General features: G+C 34.9%; 1 protein-coding gene across 1 annotated transcript in view; it reads right to left on the bottom strand.

The window, feature by feature from the left end:
* The window catches only part of LOC149803562 (putative ATP-dependent RNA helicase DDX46), a 100245-nt gene that overhangs the window by 65888 nt on the left and 9278 nt on the right, over window positions 1–25079 (bottom strand). Inside the window, exons 4-9 of the mRNA XM_089953293.1 lie at window positions 21524–21745; window positions 21070–21123; window positions 13423–13554; window positions 8828–8893; window positions 5620–5716; window positions 4204–4324 (exon numbers count right to left, since the gene is read on the bottom strand). Of these exons, the coding sequence (XP_089809419.1) occupies window positions 4204–4324; window positions 5620–5716; window positions 8828–8893; window positions 13423–13554; window positions 21070–21123; window positions 21524–21745 (692 nt within the window). The remainder of the gene's footprint in view (window positions 1–4203; window positions 4325–5619; window positions 5717–8827; window positions 8894–13422; window positions 13555–21069; window positions 21124–21523; window positions 21746–25079) is intronic.

Genomic DNA, 25079 nt, shown 5'->3' on the forward strand with positions numbered 1-25079 from the left:
TCAATTGACTCGTCGTCACCATACAGTTGGGATACAGAATTTGAGCAGCAACCATTAGCAGCATTTGAACCTGTCTCTATGGATTTTGTATATACAATCCTGATGAAGAGTGCACCAAAGTCATGTGAACTTGATCCAATTCCAACATCACTGCTGCTTGAGTGCTTAGATCCAGTATTGCCTTCACTAACTGATGTTATTAATACCTCTCTTTTAGGTGGAGGGGGGGCGAGTGGTCTAAAGTGCTCTCCGTTATGGATCACTGCCATCTCCCTCTGTCTGCACCGGTTTGAGTCTCGGATTCAGCCAGTGTGGGTATGTGAGAAAGCTTGCCAGTACTATCATAAGATGCCTACTGGTGATATGTTCATTCATTTGGGATAAGTATAGATAATAGTCTTCTCCAGCATGACCAGATTGCGGGTCAGTTTGCATCACTTTCATTTAGGACCAACTAGTTAGCTTAAAACTGATGAAAACCCCCATGTCAAAACACCTTTCAATTTAAGAGTAGTAATAACTAGAATTTCTGAATGGCTACCATGGTAACCATAGTGGACATCAGATTGGTATTGTTTTCATTTTGAACCAACATGACATCTTAATAAATCTTACGAAAACCCTTGCTGACAAGACTTTCCATTTTGAAGGCATTATGGTAAAAAGATTTTCAATATGGCTGCCATGGTGGCCATACTGGAGATCAGATTTGCACCATTTTCATTTAAGTCAAACCAAGAATTATAAGAAATCTTTTGGCAAAAGCACAATTTCAATATGACCCCAATGTTATCCATAATGGAGGTTAAGATCAGCACTATTTTCATTGATAACCTACATCATAAGAAGTCATTATGTGAAAACTCCATGCAGACACGATCATGGAGAAAAGTTTGTAAGATTTTCAAGATGGCCATTGTGCAGGCAATATTGGATGTCTGAGCATCACCATATCCATTTAGCACCAACTATACATCATAGGAAGTCTTTTAGCAAGACCAAATGTCAATATAACCATCCATTCAGGAGTAGCAATAGAAAGATTGTCATGGAATTGTATAAATCCCTTTATTTATTAAACATGTACTCGGGTTTTGTTTTTTGTGTACAACAATATCTGAGGGTGATTTATGTATATTGTACAATATTTAGAAACAGTGAGTTCGGTTTATCATATGCCGCACGTGCGAAGTATTTTCAATAGGAAAAACCAAATATTTCAAGTGCACTGATGATATATGGTGGCACTGTCTGTGTATAAATGCCTAACTGAAAAAATAATTCTTCACATTATGGAGTGTCTTGTCAGTGAATGGTGTACTTAAACACTTGCACATCTTCAGCTGTAGAGGTATGTGAGTTATTTATTAATTTCTTGTGTATAAGTTATAGCTATTGCACTACCACATTTATTTCTGTATATTTTCTATGTAGCTTCAGCTTACATAGTATAATACAAATATTTTCTATTCAAGCTTGTGACTTAGTAAGAGATCTATATTAACAAGTTGCATTTTAAGAAATGTTTAGTACCATAAATCATCAAGCACGGATAAGTTCCCTTCTGAACCTGTTGATTGTTTTGTAATTATTGTGCTGATAATGTAATCTGTATAGCTTAACATATATAATGTCATTATGTTTTATCGTATATGTTCGTGTCATGCATAGTTATGGTGTTAGATGTATTTTCAGCTGATAGGAGTTGCAGCTTAGAGCTGATCGGAGTCAACGTGGTACCAGCTGTAGAGCTAGTCAAAGAAGTTGACCATAGTAGCTGTAAAGCTGAACCATAGCAACTGTAGAATTGAGTGAAAGAGTGTTGCTGGTCAAGTAGCAGGTGATCGGGTGTTTCTAACTGATTGATGGGCACTGATTACTTTACTGACCAAGGAATTGAATGGCAGTCGGTGACTACATGGAATACTGACTGCTTGATTGACCAGTGTGACTGGTAGCCAAGTGTGCTGGTGATGAAGTGTGTAACTCCATATATGTAATCTTTTAGCCGTGGGCTAATTTTGGGGTTTGTAATACCCATTGTTTTTGGGATTGGAAATATATTTGGTATGACATCTGTCCCCTTGTTTTCATCATTTTACTATTTGAGTAAAATACCCCATTTGTCACTATCTGAGTGAACTCATTTTTACTATTTGAGTAAAACACATCATTCTTTTTGTCGTGTGAAATTACTCTGAATCATTCACCTATGTCCTTGTACTGTGTAACGTCATTTATATGTACTTTTTATTTGTTGCATTATTGTGCGGATTATGTTAATTTGTCCAATATTTGGATCTTGTATATGCAGTATTAATCATAATTCTTTCCTTATTCAAGTCATTCATCATTAAACATTGTATTTGTATCACCATCAAAAGTGTTCTGTTGTAAATCTGAAATCCAATCCGGTTATCTTGTTACAATAGATTTGCAAGATGCCAGTGCAGCTGCCATATTGGATATACTTGTAGCACCACATTCATTCAGAGAAACTAGACATCATAAGAGGTCTTGTGGTGAACAGACATGATTTTGGTATTCCACAAAAAAAGCTGAAAATTTCAAAGGGGGGTTTGTGGGTCCTCCGGCCAAAAATGCATTTTACAATCATAAAAAAACTGTTCCTGGTGCAACTTATGATCATAATATATAACAAAATAATCATTTGAAAAACTAACAAACTTACCAAAAAGTTTCAACTTGACTTGAATAATTTCACAATATTTTGTGTCTCATGAATTTTTTGTCTCATGAAATTGTTATCCGATACTAATGGTGCTTAAGTTATTTCATGTGCATGTCAGTGTTCACATCGTAATTAAGTCACAAAAATTTCTCAATTTTTGCAGCAAATAGATTATGCTTCTCTTTTCATAACAAATCTGTAAAATAAACACCCAAGTACATCAACAATATACAAATAATCCCATACATTCACTGGTCTTTGTCTCCAATGGACACAGCCTGTTGATATTCCAGTCAAGCTCTTTGTGTGGCTTTGGCAAAGATTTGTTTAGCCTTGCTTTTTGGGCTCAATGTGCAATTGTTTCTTTTCCTTCTCAATGAGAGCCTTTTTCCTTTCAAGCTGGTACTTGTATTGGTGACATGCAGTGCACATATTCTGACTGAGCTACACCTGTTCTCTCATGCAAGAAATCTTTCTTCTTATAGTAATTAATTGCACTTTTTCCAGATGCCTTCTGAGCTTCAATTTTTCCGTATGCACCTTCTTTTGTGGTTTGTGTTCCTAACTCTTCCAACCGTGATTAACGTAGAGCAGAGGTCACAAAATGCTAGTCCTCTAGCGTTCAGTTTTCTTATAAACAGACCAACTAAATTTCTGTTGACTTTTTGCTCCAGCCATTCCCATTTCCATATGTGTTTTAAACCTTTATCTAAACTTCTCATGTCATGGTTTCTCTCAACAACTTGGGACGCCATTTTTTGCAAACATGCTTCTTCTTTCCATAGCCATCAGTTTCTATTACACAAAGATGCACTGGATGAATTTAAACTTCTGACCAATCAGAATACTCTTTACGAGAGTCGTGGGCTAACTAATATATGGAATGAATACGCTACAAGGGTCATTGTGGAATGGGACCGAACAGACTGTTTTTTTTCTAAAAACCGGATCGGACATGATAAAAAAAAATATAAAAAATGACTATATCAAGAAAAACTGATTCAAGTCAGGAGACAAACGGAATTATGCTTTAAAATGGAGAAAAATCAAGTTTGGGTGAAAAACAGACGATATGACTTTCATTGAGGAGGAGTAGCTATAGCAAGATTTTCAAGGTTATTGCTGTGGCAGCCATACTGAACATCAGATTGTCAGCATTTTCATTTAAGACCAAAAAACATTTTCATTTAAGACCAAAAAAGATATAAGAAATCTTTCAGTGAAAATACCATGTATATATGACCATCCATTTAGGAGGAGTAGCAATAACAAGATTTTTATGACGACTACCATTAAGATCATGCTGTACGTCAGATCAGAAACATATTCATTTAGGACAAAGTAGAACAATGGATGAAAATGTGTGTAAAACTTCATGGTAATTATCCATATTGCTTAGGGGAAATAGCAATAACAAACTTGTACTAACGAACTGATGGACGAAGGATGAAAGACAACAGACAATCCTAAGCTCTCCTGGTTAATGACCAGAAGAGCTAAAAATCACTTACTTTTTTAGGCAGTCCAAGATTTTCTTACTGACACCACACTGAGCCCATGAGTGTATTGGCTTGGGACATCCTTTTCCACGTACTTTGATGCCCTCTAATTCCAGTCTATAAGCTTCAACTTCTAAAACAGTGAAAAACAAGGCTTAATAAAATACTTCATGAAACAATATGGGAGAAAAACAATGCTTGGAGGATAAAACTTGTGTAAGTAAGTGGAGTCACTTATGTGAAAGTGATGACCATGATCCTGTTTTCTGATTCTCACTGCCCTTGACCTCAGACCGGATAAAAATATACACAAACTTGAAACCACAAGAAATAACTCTTTTATATACAGATATTAGAACTGTTGCCCCACATGCTTTTAACAGTGGTGCATTATGATATTTGAATGTCCAGTATACTAATCTGTAAATTTATCAACTCACCTGTAATGATGCCACTGCAATATTAGTAACAAAGGACAAAACAATCCTTGTGATCTAGGCTTCTGTTCTTTTAAGCACTACATATTTCTGCTATTGTGCCATAAAAAAATACATGCATAAAAACAAAATACATAGCTCTAATGCAGCTCCTAACAATTTACAAGAATACTGTCAATAGTCATGGTTGGAGTTGTCAACTTAATCATGGTTGAGTTTGTCACTCCATCAAAACTGACTGGGAGACAAACCAAGACACAGTAACGAGAGAAGGGACCTCTTCTGGTACAATTTGTATTCTTTAATGGCTGTGCTAATGCGATTCTTTAACAGGCACTGAAATTCCTTTATTCTGGTTGATAAAAGACTAGTCATTAACCTTGTAAGATCCCTCATTCTACCTGTTTGGCAACCTATGTACCCAAGAAGCAGGCCCCAGTGACCCAAAACCAAGACACTAGATGGTGATACAAAGGCAACTTATATTTAAATTCAAAACTTAAATTTCGTTAAATTAAAATTACTGTTCAGGGGTTTTATCATTACACTATTTTGGAACCTTTAGCTGACATAACTCTGATCTAGCAACTACTCAGCTATGTTTTGAGCAATTTTTGCAATTTTGTGTTTATTTTAGTGTAAAAATGAAATCAGGGATGAAAAATTTGCTTCAGTTTTCCAAATAAAGGAGTTTTGGTTTAATAAATAATTTTTACTATAATTAATGATGCAGAACTGTAAGAAACAAAAACATGATTCAGTTTCAAGAAGATTTCAGTTAGTGAGGTTTGGGTCCATGAAGTTGTACTCTATAGGGTGTAAATCTGATGCAAACAAAAGTTAACCAATCAATGTACTGAGTGATACTCAAAGGTTGTCTTTAAAAGAGGGATGGTGTTCCCATCTAAATTTATTCCAAGAAATGTGTGGCAGAAAAGTGACTACTATGTGTCAATACCAACATGGGCTCAACAAAAATTTCTTTTCTCACCTTCAGAAGTCATTCTTGCAATGTCAGGTGTTTCAACATGGAAGTTCTTCCTAAAGGGGGCATAGTAGATTTTGTTATGATCCACAACCATCAACTCCTGAAATGAGTGCATATTGAATTTTATACCAGTAATCTTCAAATAACTGCTCACCTAAGAAGAAACAAGAGACCCCATTTTGTCAAATCTTCCTTTTATTTATACAAAAAAGATGTACATAAAAATCTTTAACACTGAGATTAATCTAGGATGTATAGACAGACAGATGGACAGACTATATGGATGCCAAAGTAACTGCCATGAAAGCCTGTGTATCTTCTGTAAATATTGTTATTCTTGATGATCCAGAATGGCAGTGATCTAAATCATATCTCCCAGCAGTGGGATGGATGTTGAAGCATTTTAACTTTGGTAATATTTGTCTTACTTGTTCTTTGCAAACAGATTTTTAAAAAAACTGATGGCAAATTAAATGCAAACTGCTTACAAATAAAACTTATAAACTTATGATCTTTGTCTGTGATTTTTGAAGAAAAGGTGGGAGGGAGATTACATTATCCTACCATCCAGACATGCAGGAATAATGCTATGCAAACTTCTGCTATTGGGTTCAAGAGAGATTGGAAACCTTGGAATATGATGGGGGTTGGACTGTAAATCACTAGGGATATATGATGGGGGTTGGATTGTAGATCACCAGGAATATGTGATGGGGGGGTTGCAGGGCTCGAAATTAGCAGTAGTCCGCTAGCCCGAGGCTAGCAGATTTCCTGTCGGACTAGTAACATTCATAATGTTAATAGTCTGATGGGCATGTAAGTTTCTGTTATCAATAGTCAGCGTTTGTTTACGCCAATCCCTAATGAAGACTTGACTTAGCAGATGTTCTGTAGAATCAAAGCAGTGGCCATTGTAAACACAGTCATAAAATATTAGCATGAGAAGATGAAAGCAATTTCTGTCTTGGAAAGGTGCCTTTCTATGACAAGAATCCATCCGATTTTGTGCATTTCACTTAACAGCGTAAATTATGGTCCCGTCATTAACAACGGAAGTTTGGTAATTGATCCTAATTAATCTGATAATGAATTAAATGAAAAAATGACATGATATCGCACTTCATTCACTCGACCACAGTAACAAACTATAAAGCGGTATACCACACAAAATAACACGGCAAAAAACTCTTCAAAGAAATTAGTTTGCATGTTTTTTTGTTTAAGGTTCTTTTTTTTTTTGCTCGCTACCCAAACGTTCCAACAGTTACAAGCAGGAAACTACATATTTTACATTTCCATCAAAATAATTACAAGAATTAGATCAATTTATTACGATTATGTTATTGACACATCCTTTCCATACAACTACTTTTTCTATGATGATAAGGATAGTTTTTATATTTTTCCCTTATAAGAATGAACAAATAATTGAATGCATGTGGAAATATCCAAGCAGAATGCCGTCCATTTGTTGGGAATTAAAACCTCTGAGCATGGGTATCTAAGATTTGAAAAATTTCTGCCTTATTATTAATTTCAACAATACATTGAGGTTCAATTAATTAGGAACAATTACCAAACTTACGACTTATGATACTGTAATTGGAGCTGTTAATTACAACGCGCCGAGTGTCAGATGGCTTCGTTTGATGGGAACACACCTTTTCCAAGCTGAAACTAACACTATCTTCTGATGCTAATATTTTATAACAGTGTTTACAATAGCCACTGCTTTGATCATGCAGAACATCTGCTGAAGTAAAGTCTTTGTTAGGGAGAGGCCATTTAATTGTGGGAGGGGCCAAAGACGTGTTTTGAAACGTGTTTCTTGCTCTGACTTTCTTATGTAAAGGACACTGTGCCATTCCTCTTCCTGCTTTAAATAATTCGCATCAGCTATAACATCTTGTATTTCAAAACAAGATATAATTCTTTCCTTATCAGACAGGCAAAATGTGGCATTTGATAGAAGGTGTTCAGCCACTGGAAAAAAAAAGCAAAAGTTGAATGAGAATGATGAGGATTGTTGTTGTTGTATGGTTTAACGCCATTTTTCAGCACAAGAAAGGCTATACATGGCAGCCAGTATAATTGGTGGAGGAAGAACCCTGGAAAACCCCGGGAAGAACCACCGACCCACGAGAAGCTACTGGCAGGCTTTCTCACGTACCCACGTTAGCCGAGCCTGAGACTCGAACAAGACTGATGAGGAATAATTGTTATGATAGGGAAAAGCGTAATGGAAAATTTCAACAGAAATGGGCAAAAGACAGGGAATGGCTGAATTTCTCAATATACTAGTCCTTCTGGCTACAAAGAAATTTGTGTTAAATCCGAGCCCTGGGTTGGACTGTAGATCACTAGGGATATATGATGGGGGTTGGACTGTATATCACTAGGAATATATGATGGGGGTTGGACTGTAGATCACTAGGGATATATGATGGGGGTTGGACTGTAGATCACTAGGGATATATGATGGGGGTTGGACTGTAGATCACAAGGGATATATGATGGGGGTCAGACTGTAGATCACCAGAAATATATGATGGGGGATGGACTAGTGCTAATTGAAGGCTGGTAACACTTTTGCTGTGTAAAAGATAATCAGACTGGAACAATGTGTATAGCAAAGTGTGTGAGACAGTGCTATTTTACCTCTAAATTAAGTACCCTTCCACATAAGTATCAAAGTCCCATGACCTTACGTCTAATATTATGCTAACAAGTTTCACCTCATTACTTCGAAAGAGACAATTCAAAAGTCATATGCTTGAAGCCTCATTCAACAAGACTAGAGATATTTAATATAATGGCTGGCTAAAAAAATGTGTTCATACAAATTGCATGACTGATCCAATACCATAAGGTTGAATTAGCCGATGACTACAACAATTTTCAAAAACTTCACTAAAACTGTACGAGTGACCAGGTTATAGGCAGGAACTTTATGATGTGGGATCATTGTAAATGATATCTACTGTACAAATTATCAAGATCAGGGGTATGAAACTCAAATCAAAATAAGGGCCGCATGAGGAGTAGTACACTGGTCTGAAGGCTGCATCACTGAAGAAAAAATCTAATTATTTTACAAATTCAAGGAGTCATTGCAGGCCGGAAGAAATAACTTCACAGGCTACATGTTTGAAACCCCTGAACTAGACAATGGTAATGTATAAAAGCAACCCGTCTTGTGGGATTTCAGAACCTTTCTCTTCTTAATCATGTTAGCCATTGTAGAATCCAGGTCCTCCTCCTCTTCTTCTGAGGAATACTGAAAAGATTAAAGGATAAATAAAAAAGTTAAAAATATTAAGTTGCAAAAGAAGGATACAAGGTATATGATATAATTTCTCATGTATCTTCACTGGGGACAGAGAATTCATCTTTCTATCCATAAGTCCTTCCATATACAGGAAGCCATGCAAGCTAAGAGGGAAGAGCATAGGACTTATAAAACAAGGTTTATGGGTTCAATAACCAAACAGGCCAGCCTAGGTCAGCTGCCTCTGTGCATCTCTAGAAAAGTCACTTAGCTCCCATTTCCTCAGCATCGTAGTGTCAATAATGTGTTTAAAGTTCAGATAAAACCAATAAACCAAGAAAAAATATTTAAGTCGTATTTTGTTTTGGATTGTATAATGAGGTGAAAAATTTAGTTCTGCTGTATAACATACATGAAGATAACCTACATTCAAAGTCTCAATGATTTTGCTCTGCTTTTGTCATGGAACAACATTCTGCCATTTTGCATAGTGCATTGATCATCACTTGTTACATGATCTTTGATTGGTTTAAAATATGAGTGTTTGTTTCTATTTTCTTTTCTGTCAGAGCTTAATACAAGCGCATGGCTACGATGGTTAGCTTTTATCTCCCAAAGGAGGAGTTTTTCACATGGCCAGTCTTGATACTTTCACTGTATTTGTTCAGGTTCAAACACAAAATGCTATATGAAAATTCATGTCCAGTACTAATACTTATTTAGACTAGCATGACATCTCTGAAATATATCTGACTGTCAAAGCTAAAATTTACCCAAATAATTCAGTGACATGTTCGGCATGTCAAAGCCTGAGCCTGTGCAGATTACACTTCAAAACTACAAACCTTTACAGAAATGGAAGGAATCTAATCAGTGACACAAATAACTATGTCACTCAAAGGGGCATAAATCAGCTGTGCTCTGTTATTTAAAGAAGCAAGTGAAAATGAAATTCTGAAACAATGTATTTCTGAGACAAAAATACAAGGGAAGACATATTTCAATAGTAATTGTCAGTGATTTACAAATCCACTTACCAAACTCCCATGACAAGTTCAAACTAGACGCTGGTACGCTCAAGTATTCATGAAACTTGTACAAAGCCATGCCAAAAAAAATTAAAAGCAAGAGAAAGGGGGAGTGTTCTGTTCGTAATAGTTTATTTCTGTAAGTTTTATACCCTGTGAATTTGCCATAATACACATATCAACACTTTTATTTATCGGAGAATTCCAACTTTTCGACAGGCGATTGACTCTGGCCCTGAACTTCAACATAAATGTCCAAATATCAAAAAATTTGGTGTGAAGGGTTGGAGGATACTCAGACTATCAAATCTGGCCTACCATGATGTAAGTGCTACTAACAATAGCCCCAATGAAGCTTCTTTTCATTACCTGATCATCAAAGGTTGCAAACAAAAGCCTAATGTCTTCTGATCTCGGCAAGTTTGAGCATGTGCTGAACCCATCAATGGTTTAAACTGTGAACACGGGCTTTCATGCCTAATTATACCAACAGCCCTGACAAAAAGTAAGTTGTTTGTTTCACAATTACAGGTATGTTGTCAATTAGTAATTTTATTTATTTCTACTGATAATGAGATAAAAGTGTCTGCATATGTAAGAGAGAGATATGGAGAGAGAGAGAGAGATAAATGTATAAATGAGTCCATGTACACAGTTGTATATATATATGCACATTGATAACATGTATTTTCAGCAGCATATGGTTTTAAGGCGCCAACAAAGATAACAAGAAAACAAAAGTTAATATAAATATAACATGATTTCCTTCAACTATCCCGTATTTTTTAAATCTATCTTTTTACTCATGTTGTGATAATGTGCTCATGGCAAGCTCAAATTTCCTAAGGGTAATTTCAATTTTCCAGTCAGCCTACCTTGAACAGGTTGACTTTCATAAAACTGTAAATCCCTGAATTAGGATCCTCTTATTGTAACACCAATATGTATCTCAAAGAAAATATTATATAATTTTCAATAGCAATTAGGATCCCCTTCATATAACCCCAATATATGTCACTAAAGAAATATTGTACAATATTTTTTAATAGTAATTAGGATCCTCTTACTGCAATTCCAACATGTGTCACAAAGGAAATACTGTAAGACTTTTCAATAGTAATATGAATCATCATGCTGGAACCACAATGTGTCACAAATGAACTATTGTAAGATATTTTTCAATTGTAATTAGGATCCTATTACCGTAACTCCAATATTTTTCACAAAGGAAATCCCATAAGACATATTTCAATTGTAATTAGGATCATTTTATTGTAACTCCAATATGTGTCACAAAAGAAATATTGTAAGACTTTTCAATAGTAATATGAATCATCATGCTGGAACCACAATGTGTCACAAATGAAATATTTTAAGATATTTTTCAATAATAAGGATCCTATTACTGTAATTCCAATATGTCACAAAGGAAATACCATAAGACATTTTTCAATTGTAATTAGGATCATCTTACTGTAATTGACCTTACGCCAGAAGGTAGATTGCTCCGCCTACCGAACACGTGACTTGACAACCTCTTAACCTCCGACAAACATTCTGTGAAAATGGCGGGCGTGGTAACATTAAAAAGATATACCAGACAATACTGGTGAGCAATATTTGCCATATGAAACAACACTGAGACAGAGATAGAAAGCATGAGCATTTATCCATCGCTTGCACTTCTCAAAATTACGTTGGTATGCGGAGAACTCGCCCCCACGTATCTGGAGAATCTGCCCCCAGAGTGGTTGGAGAAGTTGCCCCAATTGGTTGGATAAGTCATCCCAAAATCTGTCACCCAAATAACCCTTTTATAACAGAATTAAGTCATCTTTTACGTGATTCATATTTATATTTTTATATATATGCGATCACAAAAGAGATATTAACTAAATTAAAGCAATATCATAGTAATATTTATAAGGACGAAATTAAGTCTGCATATAATCTAATGAATGACGACAGTATAGTGATTAAAAAGGATGATAAGTCAAACACTATTACTATTGTGAATCAAGATGATTTTGTTAAAGAAGTTGAATGTCAATTAGAAATTAAATAAAAAATTTCAACATGCATTAATGAGATTGCTAAAAATAATAATTCCGTATGTGAGGAATTTGATACTTTCCCTCTTAACATATGTACACCTCAAAAATAATAATTCCATATGTGAGGAATTTGACACTTACCCTCTTAACATACATACACCTCAATTCTACATATTACCCAAAACTCATACAAATCCTGACCATAATTTACCTTTAAATTTTCCAGGACGACCCATTATATCTGGTTGTAATTCATATACTGAAAACCTATCCAAATCTAATGATAGTGTTTTACAACCTTTAATGAAATCACTTCCTTCATACATTAAAGATACAACTACTTTCATTAAAAATTCGATGTCTATTCCACATCTATCTGATAATATCAATCCTGGTTACATTAGATACATCACTATATACCAACATTCCGCATGCAGATGGTATTGAAGGGTGCAAATATTTTCTTGATAAAATCCTAATAATAGCAAACTATCTAGTGAAGATATTTGTAAAATAATAAAAACTTATCTTGGAAAATAATTATTTTCAATTTAATAATACGAATTACATACAGATAATGGGTATTAATATGGTTCCTATATATTCTTCCCTTTCACAGGTCAATTAGAAAAGGATTTTATTCAAAACGAAAAGTTTAAGCGATCTCTTTGGTTCAGATTTTTAGATGACATATTTATTATCTGGAAGCATTCAACTGAAGTACTGAAAAAAATTATTGATCGCCTAAATCATTTTCACCTGACGATTAAATTTACTTATACTGCATCAAGTATGCATGTTTCATTTTTAGGTGTAAATGTAATAAAAAATACTAATAACACTATCTCTACAAATATTATTAAAATACATCTAATGATTTGAAGAGCAGAGCAAAAGGGACAGAAAACACTTATTTTTCGTTAAGTACAGAAGCGGAGTTGCTCAAATGGAAAAGTTGAAAAATTGCAAATTTGATAAATTTAATAAGTTATTAAGTTCAAGAAAAACAACAATAAATAAAACCTTAACCATGTGGCAACATCCTATTTATGTGAGAGTTTTTCTTGTCATTTGCATTATATTACATCTGTGGAACTGCATACACAACTGCTATGACCATTAAGCAGCTGACTTCAGTTACAAACAAGAAAAACAATTCAGCTGCATGTATAGTTTTAAATTCAAATGGTAATAAACCTGCAACTGACAATGAGAGAAAAGTATTGTAGTTCTCTCTTACTCCAATACCCAGTTGCATTTTACTCCAAAACCCTTGGCTTAGTGTATTTTTTTTAAAAACTGTTACAAAGAACATACAAGAGCAAATGGATTTTGCATATTGGTGTTTTTTCCACTCCCAACTAGTAGTAAAAAAGCATAGATTACTGATAAGTCACAACCATGGTAGCACTTCCATTAAGTCTATTTAATTGTACAACAATCAATCAGAACAAACCTCTATAGCATCGACATTGTTTTCCATCAGTTCACCTTTCCTTTTTGATGGGTCATCATCTTTCTTCTTTGCCACTGCTGTAATGATGGTCACCTTTCCCACTGTGGTAGTGGAGGACGTGACAGCTGAACTCTGCTCAAGAAAAAGATGAATAGTTATTAACAATTGGAAAGATTATCAATACTACTGAAAATAATCAGGCTGTAAACATTGTCTGGCAATTCCTGTACCCTGTAATATGAAATATCTTTGCTGAGCAATCCAACTTTCATGTAAAACAGACCAATTTTTTGTGGGGGAGTGTGATTTGGCTTTTTAACATAGTTTTTAAAAAACATCAGTCATATCACTACAATGTCTGCAGTGTGGCAGCTTATTGTGATGTCTAGCACTGGGGCATCATGCCACAGACATGTATCATCATGTCCCACCCAGTCACATTATTCCGACATCAGACTGACCAGTCCTAAAACTAACGTCTTAATACTGAGCATATAGCAAAGCAGCTGCAAGTACCATTTTATGTCTTTGTTAGGATTCTGCCAGGGTACAAATCTATGACCTCCAGCATACAAGGGGGATGCTCTAATCACTTAGGCCACCATCATGTTAACAATGAACAAACTTATAGTGCTTTTGCCAGAATACTGGCACAAAAATTCTCTTTCCCATGACTGGTCCATGATGGAATTGCCACCTCCACACAAAAACCTCCTTTAATTTCAAATACAATGCATAACAAATGTGTTACTTACACATCTGTACAACATTTGTCAAACATTTAACTACAGTACAATAAAATAGTTTCTATACATTCAAAAATTTTGAAAGCCAAAGAAAATAAATGTATGTAAATATATTTGAGTAGTTTTATTTAAAGAATATATATTTTTCAACTGAAAGAAAAGTCAACTAGGCATATTGTATCTTTAAGAAAATGGTGACAAGTTCTCAAAGCAAAGGAGCAAAAAAGAAAAGAAAAAGAAACAAAATGCAGAATTTACTTTGGTTTTTCTGTAAAACTCTGATTAGGTAGAAATTTAAATTAAGCACTGACATAAAGTGAATTTAGCTCTTCGTGTAAACAGGACTAGACAATTAAATTTTGTTTTCCTAAACCCACTCATATGTTTCAGTGTTTATTGGATATTCTACATTTACTTACAAGTTTCATGGAAATGTATAACTCCCTCATCATCTGTTCATCTGAGCTGCCTGTGTGGCATTGGCAATGTTATTTAGCTCTCATTCCCACTTCTTAAGCATGCCAAAGTGTTGAAATTGCCATTAAATACCTACCAACCAACAAATCATTATTCATCAAAAGAAATCATTACCTCTTGCAGTTTCATATGATTATTAACAGTAAAGATTCTACCAATGTAGTATTTATGACCACACTTATTTACATAACAGAAAGTTAGACCTCCTTTTGTTACTAAGGCATTATCGCAAGTAAGCTGTTGGTTGGTTTTTAACAGCACTTTATTGTTAGTATTTTATTTATCAATATCAAGCAGAGATGGGATCTAAATGTCTTTCCCAAGGACACAGAGACCCAGTCAACCCAGGCTGATCTCAAGAAAGAAAGAAAAAACTTGAAAATCAGGTTCAAACTCCCGTCCTCACTGAAAATTCAAATACCAACGATCCAATCACGTTTAATATTATGACTGGTTCTCAATGATCAGTAAGCACAGCATAAGTCTTGTGCAAAACAATGGCTTAGGACAGTTACATAGGCATGACACAGCAGTGCAACAAGTAAATTCTTTCTTGAAAGATGATGAAATATATTTTAAAAAATGTTGCAGTAGACCACCACCACAATCCAAAAGTAGGCTTTATTATCAACATGACTAGTAATTTTGCTATTTTAAGTACTGTCGCTTACTAGCAACAGGTAGATGCAGTACAGAGCATATGTGTTAAAATGTATACAAAACAAGATGATAGAACCTTAGGAGAACTACTATTATTTTTGCAAATCCAGACCTCCCAGATTAAAACCATGTTCTGCCCACTGAAAGTTTGACATCGATGCTAGATTAAACATTTAGCCAACAGTCACGATGTTGCTTATCAAATGCTGGCTACAAATAGAAAATTGGTATGTGGGGCTTGTAAAACCACAGACTGCAATTTGAGGGAAGGCTTCTGCAAGAAAAACAACAGTAGACACTTGGAACATTGTAAAATTGATGATGTAGGCAGCCAAAAAATGAGAGTAATTCTGTAAGAGCGTGGAAGCAATTGAGAGTAGATTCATCCTTAGTCAATTATCACCTGATGTTGGAACTGTAGACCAGGCAGGTGTTGCAGAGGAAAGAGGACAGAACTCTTATGGGTGTGGGCAGATAACTTCATCCCAGGACTGTGAGGCAGTCATCACACATCATAGTAAAATCTAATGATGATGAAGGAACTTAAAAGCCGGTGATGCCTATGTCTCTTGTGCTACCTGCTGGAGAAGAATTTGAGGATGGCAGCTTGTTACACTTGCAGCATGTCATGAGTTAGATCCCATTACTTCAAAGCTGTTGCTCAGTAGAGGCTTCCTTTGGGATGCAAAAGCTTATAGACAAATGAAGAGACATCTCTTGGAAACTGAGGTACCAAGCTGAACATCCTACAAAGGAAGCGTCTAGTGGCACTATGTGGATTTGGTTGATCCATAAGTGCCTGTATTAACTCCACAGCATCCCCAGAAAGTGCATAGTGGCACTATGCAGGTTAGATTGATCCATGAGAGTGCCTGTATAAACTGTGCATCATACACAGAAAGTGCTAAGCAGCACAATGCAGGTTACCTAATCCATCAGAGTACCAGTATAAACTGGATGTCACTGGCAGGAAGTGCCTAGCAGCAGTATGTTAGTCAGACTGCAGTATAATTAGGTTCATGGGTACAGTTGGACATCATACACATAAAGTGTTGCAGCACTAGCCATAGGTCTCAACATAAAGGAGGGTACTGACAAACCTGTATGACAATATAATAGTCCTGGCTCCACTAAACCACTCACAAAGCTCCCTGACCACGGTCAAGCAGGGGAGCAACAAGAGATCTGGTTAAGGGGTAACCCCTGAGTCTCTCCAAGGTGTAGAGAATTTTTGTGTCCTCTGATCCAGAGGGCTTGAGACACAAATCACAAAGTAGAAGATGGGAGGACTGAGCCAGTAAAGTCAATAACTTGAAATACAGACCATACACATGCACAACATTCTGCCAAAATTTTATCATGAAATGTCAGATTTGGTAAAATTACCAGTTTCAGAGTCTGTACAGTCATGACCTACATCATGCCAAGTGCACTGGCATACCAGTAGTTTATTTTCATGTGTTCAATCTGATTTTGTGCTATATTTTTATTTCCTGAGATAGTTATACAAAAGAGTATTAACACTAAGTATTATTATTTATCTCATGTATATATTTCCAAATTTTGGAAGATGACATGAAAATATTGTAAAATAAAATTAGTTTGCTTAAATGACATAAAAAAATGATAAAGCTGGAGCTTAACTTCCAGCATATGACTAAAAATGTTATTGCCATAATTTACCTTCACTTGTATGATAAAAACATAAGAGTAACTTGAAAGGTACATTATACATCCCCACTTTTAAAAAATAATCTCTATATCAGCACTAGTAGAGCAAAGTTGACAGTTGATTGTTCTGAAAACCAACTTGCTGAAGATATGATGGAATGTTTCATTAGAAATAACCCACATCTAGGAAATACCAGGGCGTTCTGTTGCAACATAGATCATGTGAAAGTTTGTACATAAATAGAGGATTTGTAAACAAAGTCTTTATTCCTGCTTCATACCAGTCCTTGGGAATCAAAGATCAGAGCTTGCAGCTATGTTCAAATATAATTCTATAAAAATTATTTAAATCATTCATTGGAATTACTAATGTGCTCATTCAACTGATTACTCCATTATTTGGGATTTCTGTGAATTCGTTTACAGACATCCTGGAATATATCACAGTGATCAATCAATTCTTTCAAAACTATGGAATTCATTTGGAACAATCTATACTTTCTTAATGTGTTATAGGACACTGAAGATTTTTAAAAATTGTATTCACAACTCTGTGTCTTTTGAATTTTTATTTTGTACTCAAGGGAAATAAAATGTTTGTTAAATCTTACTTAGATTGATTGTTTTATTTCTTTCTTTTAAATAGTGTAAGACCATAGAGTCAGAACAGTGCAGAAACTATTGTCTTATTAGATTAACATCAGCCAGACCTCTGAGTTTCACCCCCCCCCCCCCAGGTTTGACTGTACCTACAATGTAAGCTATCCAGAACATTTGGTAAGGAACGTACTCTACAACAAACGTTATTGTGCAAAAGCCATTTTCCTTTGGGTCACAATGACTTTAACCTTTGATCTTTTTAGCCCCAAATCACAAGGCCTCTTCCTTGCCTCATGTGCAATCATTTCACAAAATCTGGTCCAAGTGTATGGTCTTGAATTAAAGTTATCATACAAATAATTTTTTAGTTATTGTGGCCATGTCATCTTGACCCCAAAATTAAAAGTCTTCTTTCTTATCGAATATGCATGTTACCCAGAATCTTTAGCGATGGTATATGGACAAGAACTGAAATTTACATGCAGAAACAATTTTTGAATTTTTCATACAGTGATTCTGACCTTTAAACATTTGAGCCCAAAATCAGTGATGTAGAACTAATACTTTGGGAAAATAATTGTCTTCTTTCAGTCAAAGTAACCATGACCTTTTGACTCAAGCATCAACTGGCTTCTTCCTTACTTCACAAGCAAGCCACCTGCAAAGTTTGCTCCTGGTTCAGGATGCAGAATTAATGTTGCCCTGTGTAAACTAATTTTTTGTTTAAGTCCATGACCTTGGCCTCTGACTTTCTGATCCCAAAATCAATTGGCTACTTCCTTACACCAACTGGAAGCTATTTACAAAGTTCAATAATGGTATGTGGAGAACACGAGGTATTGTAAGGAAATGAAAAAAAGGGAGTGGATGAACAAATAAATAATGTTATAACAAATAAATAATTTTATAGCATGATTTTATTGCTTGATGGTAGCAGGGTTCTTACTGAACTCTGAATGATAAATTCAAAGACTTTTCCCACACTTTCAAAGACCACAAACATAGATTTCCAAGACCTATTTTTGCCAACATTTTGTATACAGGTTATATAAGAAAACACTGAATGCAAAATACTACAATATTGTTTAATGATGAAATTCAAACTATAATTTTTCCTAAAATGGCTTTATAATGATCTGGAAGATAAGATAGGTTAACATTCATTGTTATTTCAGAAATATGTGGCTTATGAATCAGATTTAATACAAAATAAATTGTTTTCTTAACAGACATCAGCGCTGCTTTAAATGCATTAATATAGTTGCTGTTTTTTTCTCTTCAATCATTTTGGAAAGAGAAGCCACTGCTGTCATATTTTCCTCTGCTCTTCTCCTAAGAGCATTTGACACTGTGTCAAGCACAATTAGTCCTTTTAACTCTGCTTCTTCTGAATTCTGAACAGACTAAGCATGTAGGCTGGCAATGTCAGCTTCAAGATGCAGCTTTTTAGCTTTAAGTTCTTCCACTTCAAACACAGCTAACTCCTGTTTCTTTCCTTTTCTGATTTTCTTCTCATCCTTCTCCTCTGCTTTCTTCTTATCCAGATAGGCATAGTACTTATGTCTTGCAGAGGAGGCATATGTCATCATTTCATTGCTAATGATGATTTCCAAAGGTCCACCTGCTTTTCTCTTTGTGTCAATGATTAGCCTTTGAACAGTGTGTAGTTACTGTGTACTAATTTGCATCTTACCTTTGGCATTACTTGTAAGGGCTCCTTCTCCCATCGAAGCCAAGTTACACAATGTACAAAATGCTTTTGTTTATGTTTTATCCTTTTTCAGCCATTTCTTGTATTTCTATTGTTCAAGCCAGATAACAATGAAAGTGCAAAGACCTGGCATTTTTAAACACGAGGTGAAACGAAATTGAAGACATAAATCGACTGAACAAATTTTGAATCCTTGAGCATGTGTTACTTTCATGCACTTTCTGCATTGAGTGAGTGCTTGTTCAATGTAACCAAAATTCAATTGGCTTTACAGTCTTGTTAAAAAAAAAATCGCAAATTAGTGTAATGAACAATCTGTTTGGCCAAAGCTGATGGACTCATCCAATCAAATTGAATGATTTATCGAAAGAAAGAAGCCAGGAAAACTGACTACATCCAAATCTAACAACTTTGGAAATTTTATATGTAATTATAATAATAATAATAATAACAATGAGGACTTTGTGTAGTGCCTAATGTTTAGAAGCTCTAAGCGCTTTACAACATAGCATACACCTAAAAACATATATAATGATATGATTACGAAAAACACCATGAAATTATAAAACAAAATAACGTGCTGAACATAGTTATGGTGCTGACTTTCTTTGATGAAGGGTGTAGTCGGCTTGCTTTGATGAAGAGTGCATGTGTTATTGAAGTTGCCGCCAAGGCCAACTTTGGATGGCCAAACAAATGCTTGTTTGTTATTGCAGCGGCAATGAAACTGAATGGGTCATCAAAAGAATGAAACCATGAAAACTCAACTATAGTCTGACTATATATCCCCATTAGTTTGTAACCCCATCTGATTTCAATAATGAAAACGTTTAATGTGATAAAAAGTACACAGGACTAAGTCAATTGAATCACTGATTTATAATTTATAACCTGTGACCAGAATGGTACTAATACTGGTATCTCCCGCACCTTTCATGCTTAACAGACTTTCCATACTAACACGGTACCATATTGCGTACACTATGGGCTACTTTATTTCCATCAGACAACATAATGACATAGATCATCCTATTTGGTAACTGCCAGATAATTCCGTAAATGACCAAAACATTGAGAGTTTGTATTTATATCCCTTTGTACTCATGAACATAGAAATTAAACTGCTTGTTAAATCCATGTGAAAGGCAAATTTGTTGTTGTCATTCTTTTCCTTTGCTTGATTCGACATTGTAAATATCAGAAGCAGATAACATATGTATGCACATCTGTAGTTGTGTACACACCCCTTTGCTGAAAATGGACTTGTCCAGGAACTGGAAATGGATTTTGAGCATGTCTGTCCATTATACTGAAAACTTCTGTTAAGCAATGAAACGTGCAGATGATGATGGTGTTAGGGCCATGTTCTCACAGTCAGGTTAGAACTTTTTATCACATTAAAGGTTTCCATTATTGAAATCGGTAGGGGGGTACAAACAAACGGGTTGGTATAGTCAGACTATACATCCGAATCTAATAACCTTGGACAATTTTATTTGTGACTATGGAAAAAAAATAAAATATTTTAGTTTATTTCAATTTTAAAAACTTTTAAAGACTCCAGAGTTTTCTGCTCGATTTTACCAAACGTTCAAGGCCTTGAAAACGCTACCTCATTTTTCCCAAACTCTTAAAGACCTTCAAAGACCATATAAACCCTGGGTAGGTGTATAGAAAATAATGGAAAAATGTAACCTTGCAGGTACAGAAAACATACTGGAAATTGAAAACCTGAGAAGATAAAAGCATTTACTGCATTACAAACATTAAGATGTTACTCACATTGTTCACATTTTCTGTCTTTACAGGCTCTTGTGTCACCTCCTCATTAACAGCCTATAAATATGAATGAAAGTAATTACAGCCCAAGTCTATATGAATCAGCACCACAAAAATAAAAAATAAACCAGTCTGAGAACATTCTGATTAATGAAGGAACTGACAGATTGGTATCCTAGGATAAAATGCTTAGTCAAGGTTTAGGATGAAAATGAAATGTTACTTGATAATAAATGCTCTAAAATGCATCAACTAAGCCAGTTTTCAAGCTGACCCGTGGCTATAGAGCATTTTCCAAGATGATAATTTAAAAATCTAACATTTTAGAAATGGAACTTCTTCATCTCTTTTAATTTTCTTTTAACCTCCAAATTTCATGCTTGATATCCCATTAAACAAATTTTAAAAAACTTACATAAAACCTAATTTCATCCATCATATTGAAACAAAAACTAACCTGCATGTAAGCATCAAGTGGATCGACTTCATCTTCATCGTCTTCCTTGGCTTCAGCTTCATCTTCCTCTGTATCCTCATCATCTTCCAGACTCCATTTTTTAGAAGGTGGTGCAATATTGACAGGAATAAGTTCTTGTGTCTTTTTCCTTTCTGCCCTCCATTTCTCAATCCGCTCCCTTCTCTTTTGCATTTCCATCTCCAGCCGCTTCTGTTCTTCTTCCTGACGGGTATATTTGTACAATTATAATTTATGCCCATTTTACATATTTACTGCATATAGTGAATACTAGGGACACAATAAATTAATTTTTAAAGTAACTGTTTTGTGCAATGTATGTCCTGAGACAGATCAATGTTTCTGAGTTGTGTTTCGAATCCATTTCAATTATAATAATGATGTTTATCCAGTAAAATGATTACAAAGGTATCAATTGTAGGATTTAAAAATGAAATCATTCGAAACTTGCATGTCCAAATATGTTTCTTTCCAACCTTCTGTAAAAGCTGTACTAAATCTCACACTTCATCTGCCTAAAACACGGACTTGGACTAGGGGACTAGTTCAGGAGTTAACACTGAAATTCCTGCTATTAAAATTTATTTTGATTTTATTTTCTATGTAAAAATTTGGCATCTTACATAATATTTCACTTGCCAACAGTTTAGAAAAAGGCTGTCTATCAGAACATTCAGGCATACAAATGACCAATTAGGTGCTTATTTAGAACTCTGTTCTCTTCAAGGACAGACCATGGTGACATCAATAATAAAACTCACCTCTACCATACTTTTAACAGTACTAACGATCAAGCAGAAAGCAGTTCAAACTAAAGTGATATTGAAAACAAAATAGAATATGATACTGTACTAAAAGAGATGCATACAAGCATCTAGTTTGTGTGTATGTGTGTGTGTGTGATTAGGATTTTTAGCATAACTTTAAGATATTTTCAGTTATATCGCTACGATGTCTGCAGTGTGGTAGTTTATAGTGATGTCTAGCACTGGGGTATCATGCCACAGACATGTAGCATGATGTCCCACCCAGTCACATTATCCTGACATCAGGCAGACCAGTCCTAACACTAACCTCTTAATGCTGAGTGACAAGCAAGGCAGCTGTTAGTACCATTTTTTAAAGTCTTTGGTAATACTCGGCCGGGGTTCAAACCCATGATCTCCAGCATCCAAGGCAGACACTCTAAGCACTAGGCCACTGGAGTGGTCAGCATCTAATATGAATGATTCTAGCATGAACAGAGCTTGAGAAATAAACTTAAAACACACAATTGAAACAAAATCAGTAAGGATTGAAATACAGGTCACAGTGACATATTCATTCTGAGTACTTAGTACTCAAGGTACATCCAAAAGGTTCTCCAGGATGCCAAAATCTGCACAAACATAAACCGACTTTTCAATTTGGGCTCATGAAACTTCAAAGTCAAAATCTTGGTCCACAAAGTGAGTATCAATCATGTAGTGTGTGACTGAGCTATCAAACAAAGTCCATCTGATTTTAATGTGATTAGGTGAAGCTGCATAGGTCAGATATTAGGAGACAAGGTGATTCCGACACCAGTTATTCAATTGTCAATAAAGAACAATCATTTCAATTAAAAGACTAATTATATGTGTGTGCTTTTTTTATGCCTCTCTTCGCTTTGCATTACTCAGCAGTTTTAATCCATCACTTTAAAAATCCTCATATAAAGACTGGAATATGTGCATGTTAAAAATAGTGACAAGATTTGTTTGTCTATTTTTATGTTGGAGGAACAGGAATTCTCATAAAAATCAGCCAGGTTGTTTCTGCATCATGCATACCTTTATTTTCAAGTACTTATCATATGTGTACTTTTACAATGGTAACTTTACACAATTTCTTTGGTGCCAAATGTAAGGTTTTAGTTGAGCACGATTCTCTCAAGACTAGTCACCAACTGACAACAAAGAGATCTGTGCAATGAAACATGGAACAGATCATTTCCATGGGCCAAATTTTTTAGAAAACAATGGAACATCAATAGCTTTATGCGCATGGTGTCACAAACAGAAGGAATAATGCAACGGCATCCCAAGGAACACTGAAACTGGCAAAGTTCAACACAATAGCACTAAGACAAAAGTCTGAAGATATTTAAAACAAGAAATTGAAATGAAATTGAAAGCAGTATTTCGTGATTTTAAAGATGAAATGAAAAATTTAATGGAATATGGTTATTTGTTTCTTCTACTGGTGCCTTGGTAAACTGATTCACCTGAAATCGAATAGTGTTAGTTAAATACATTAATATAGAAAAGAAAGTGTAACCACTTCCTTTGATCCTTCTAGCTGCACACAAAACTAAATATTGGAAAAGTAAAGTCACTGAAATTTGTTATAGTCATCATATTGCAAACAATAACAATTACCACAGTTATCAACTGCCTTAAGTTTTAATTCATTTATTATAATTCTAATTACTTCACAATGGATGAGCATTAAGAATCTGAAGACAAATGTTGGGGGCAAAACAATATATTCATAATGTTCAAAATTAATGCAAGGGAAAAAAAATAAGCATTGTTATTGGGATTGCAAATTTCAGTGCTTGGGCTGCAATGTTTTTCAAGAAAGCAGTCCTTGATTGCAACTTTCAGTATCCTGTGTAGAAGCCTTATCCCTTCACCTAATTTCATGAATCTCAGTGTAACAGCATATATACAATACACACATACAGAGATATATATATATATATATATATATATATATATATATATATATATATATATATATATATATATATATATATATATATATACACACATATATATATACACACACACACACACAGTGCAACCCTGCTATAACACAAATTCAGAACACTGTTGTGGCGTGGCTTCCAAAATTTTGCATATTCCTTCGCACATAGAAAAAATATTTTTTGTTCAAAGTACATGAGATAATGTATGAAAAATGCATTATCATTATGGGGAAGAGATCGCATATGAATTCGGATTTAATATGATCGTGGTGTGGTTCCTGAAATTTTAATTACATCTGTATTTTTCTCATACTGGGAAAGAATATTTTTTTAAGTATGAAAAACAGTGTGTAAAACATTTATTATCATTTTGGGGAAGAGTTCGCATATGAATTTTGATATAATATGATCATGGCATAGCTTCTGAAATTTAACAATATCACTAGGTTCTTGAAGTGTTATGCCAAAATAAACATTATCCGAAATGTTACCTATTACTGGTCCATGAGTAAAGCCAGTAAGTCGTCTTTGTGATTGCCTTCAATTAATTCTGTATACAATCGTTGCTCAAACAATAGCCGACATGTGTTTCTTCTTTAACTGAATACACAACCAAGCAGCAGACAATGCGGAGGATGATAAAGGATTCTCACAATTTAATAAACATCAGAAAAACGAAACATGTTTGCTGGGCTTGGCAGTGTTATTAAATGCAATCAGTTGACCAGTAAATAATGTCCGCTTTATTAGCTGGAAATTGAAAGGGTATGAAATTGTATATGCGTTCAGGTTTTAAAAAATTATAAA

Source organism: Sinohyriopsis cumingii, chromosome 3, assembly GCF_028554795.1.
Source record: "Sinohyriopsis cumingii isolate HCF-2022 chromosome 3, ASM2855479v2, whole genome shotgun sequence".
NCBI lineage: Eukaryota > Metazoa > Mollusca > Bivalvia > Unionida > Unionidae > Sinohyriopsis > Sinohyriopsis cumingii.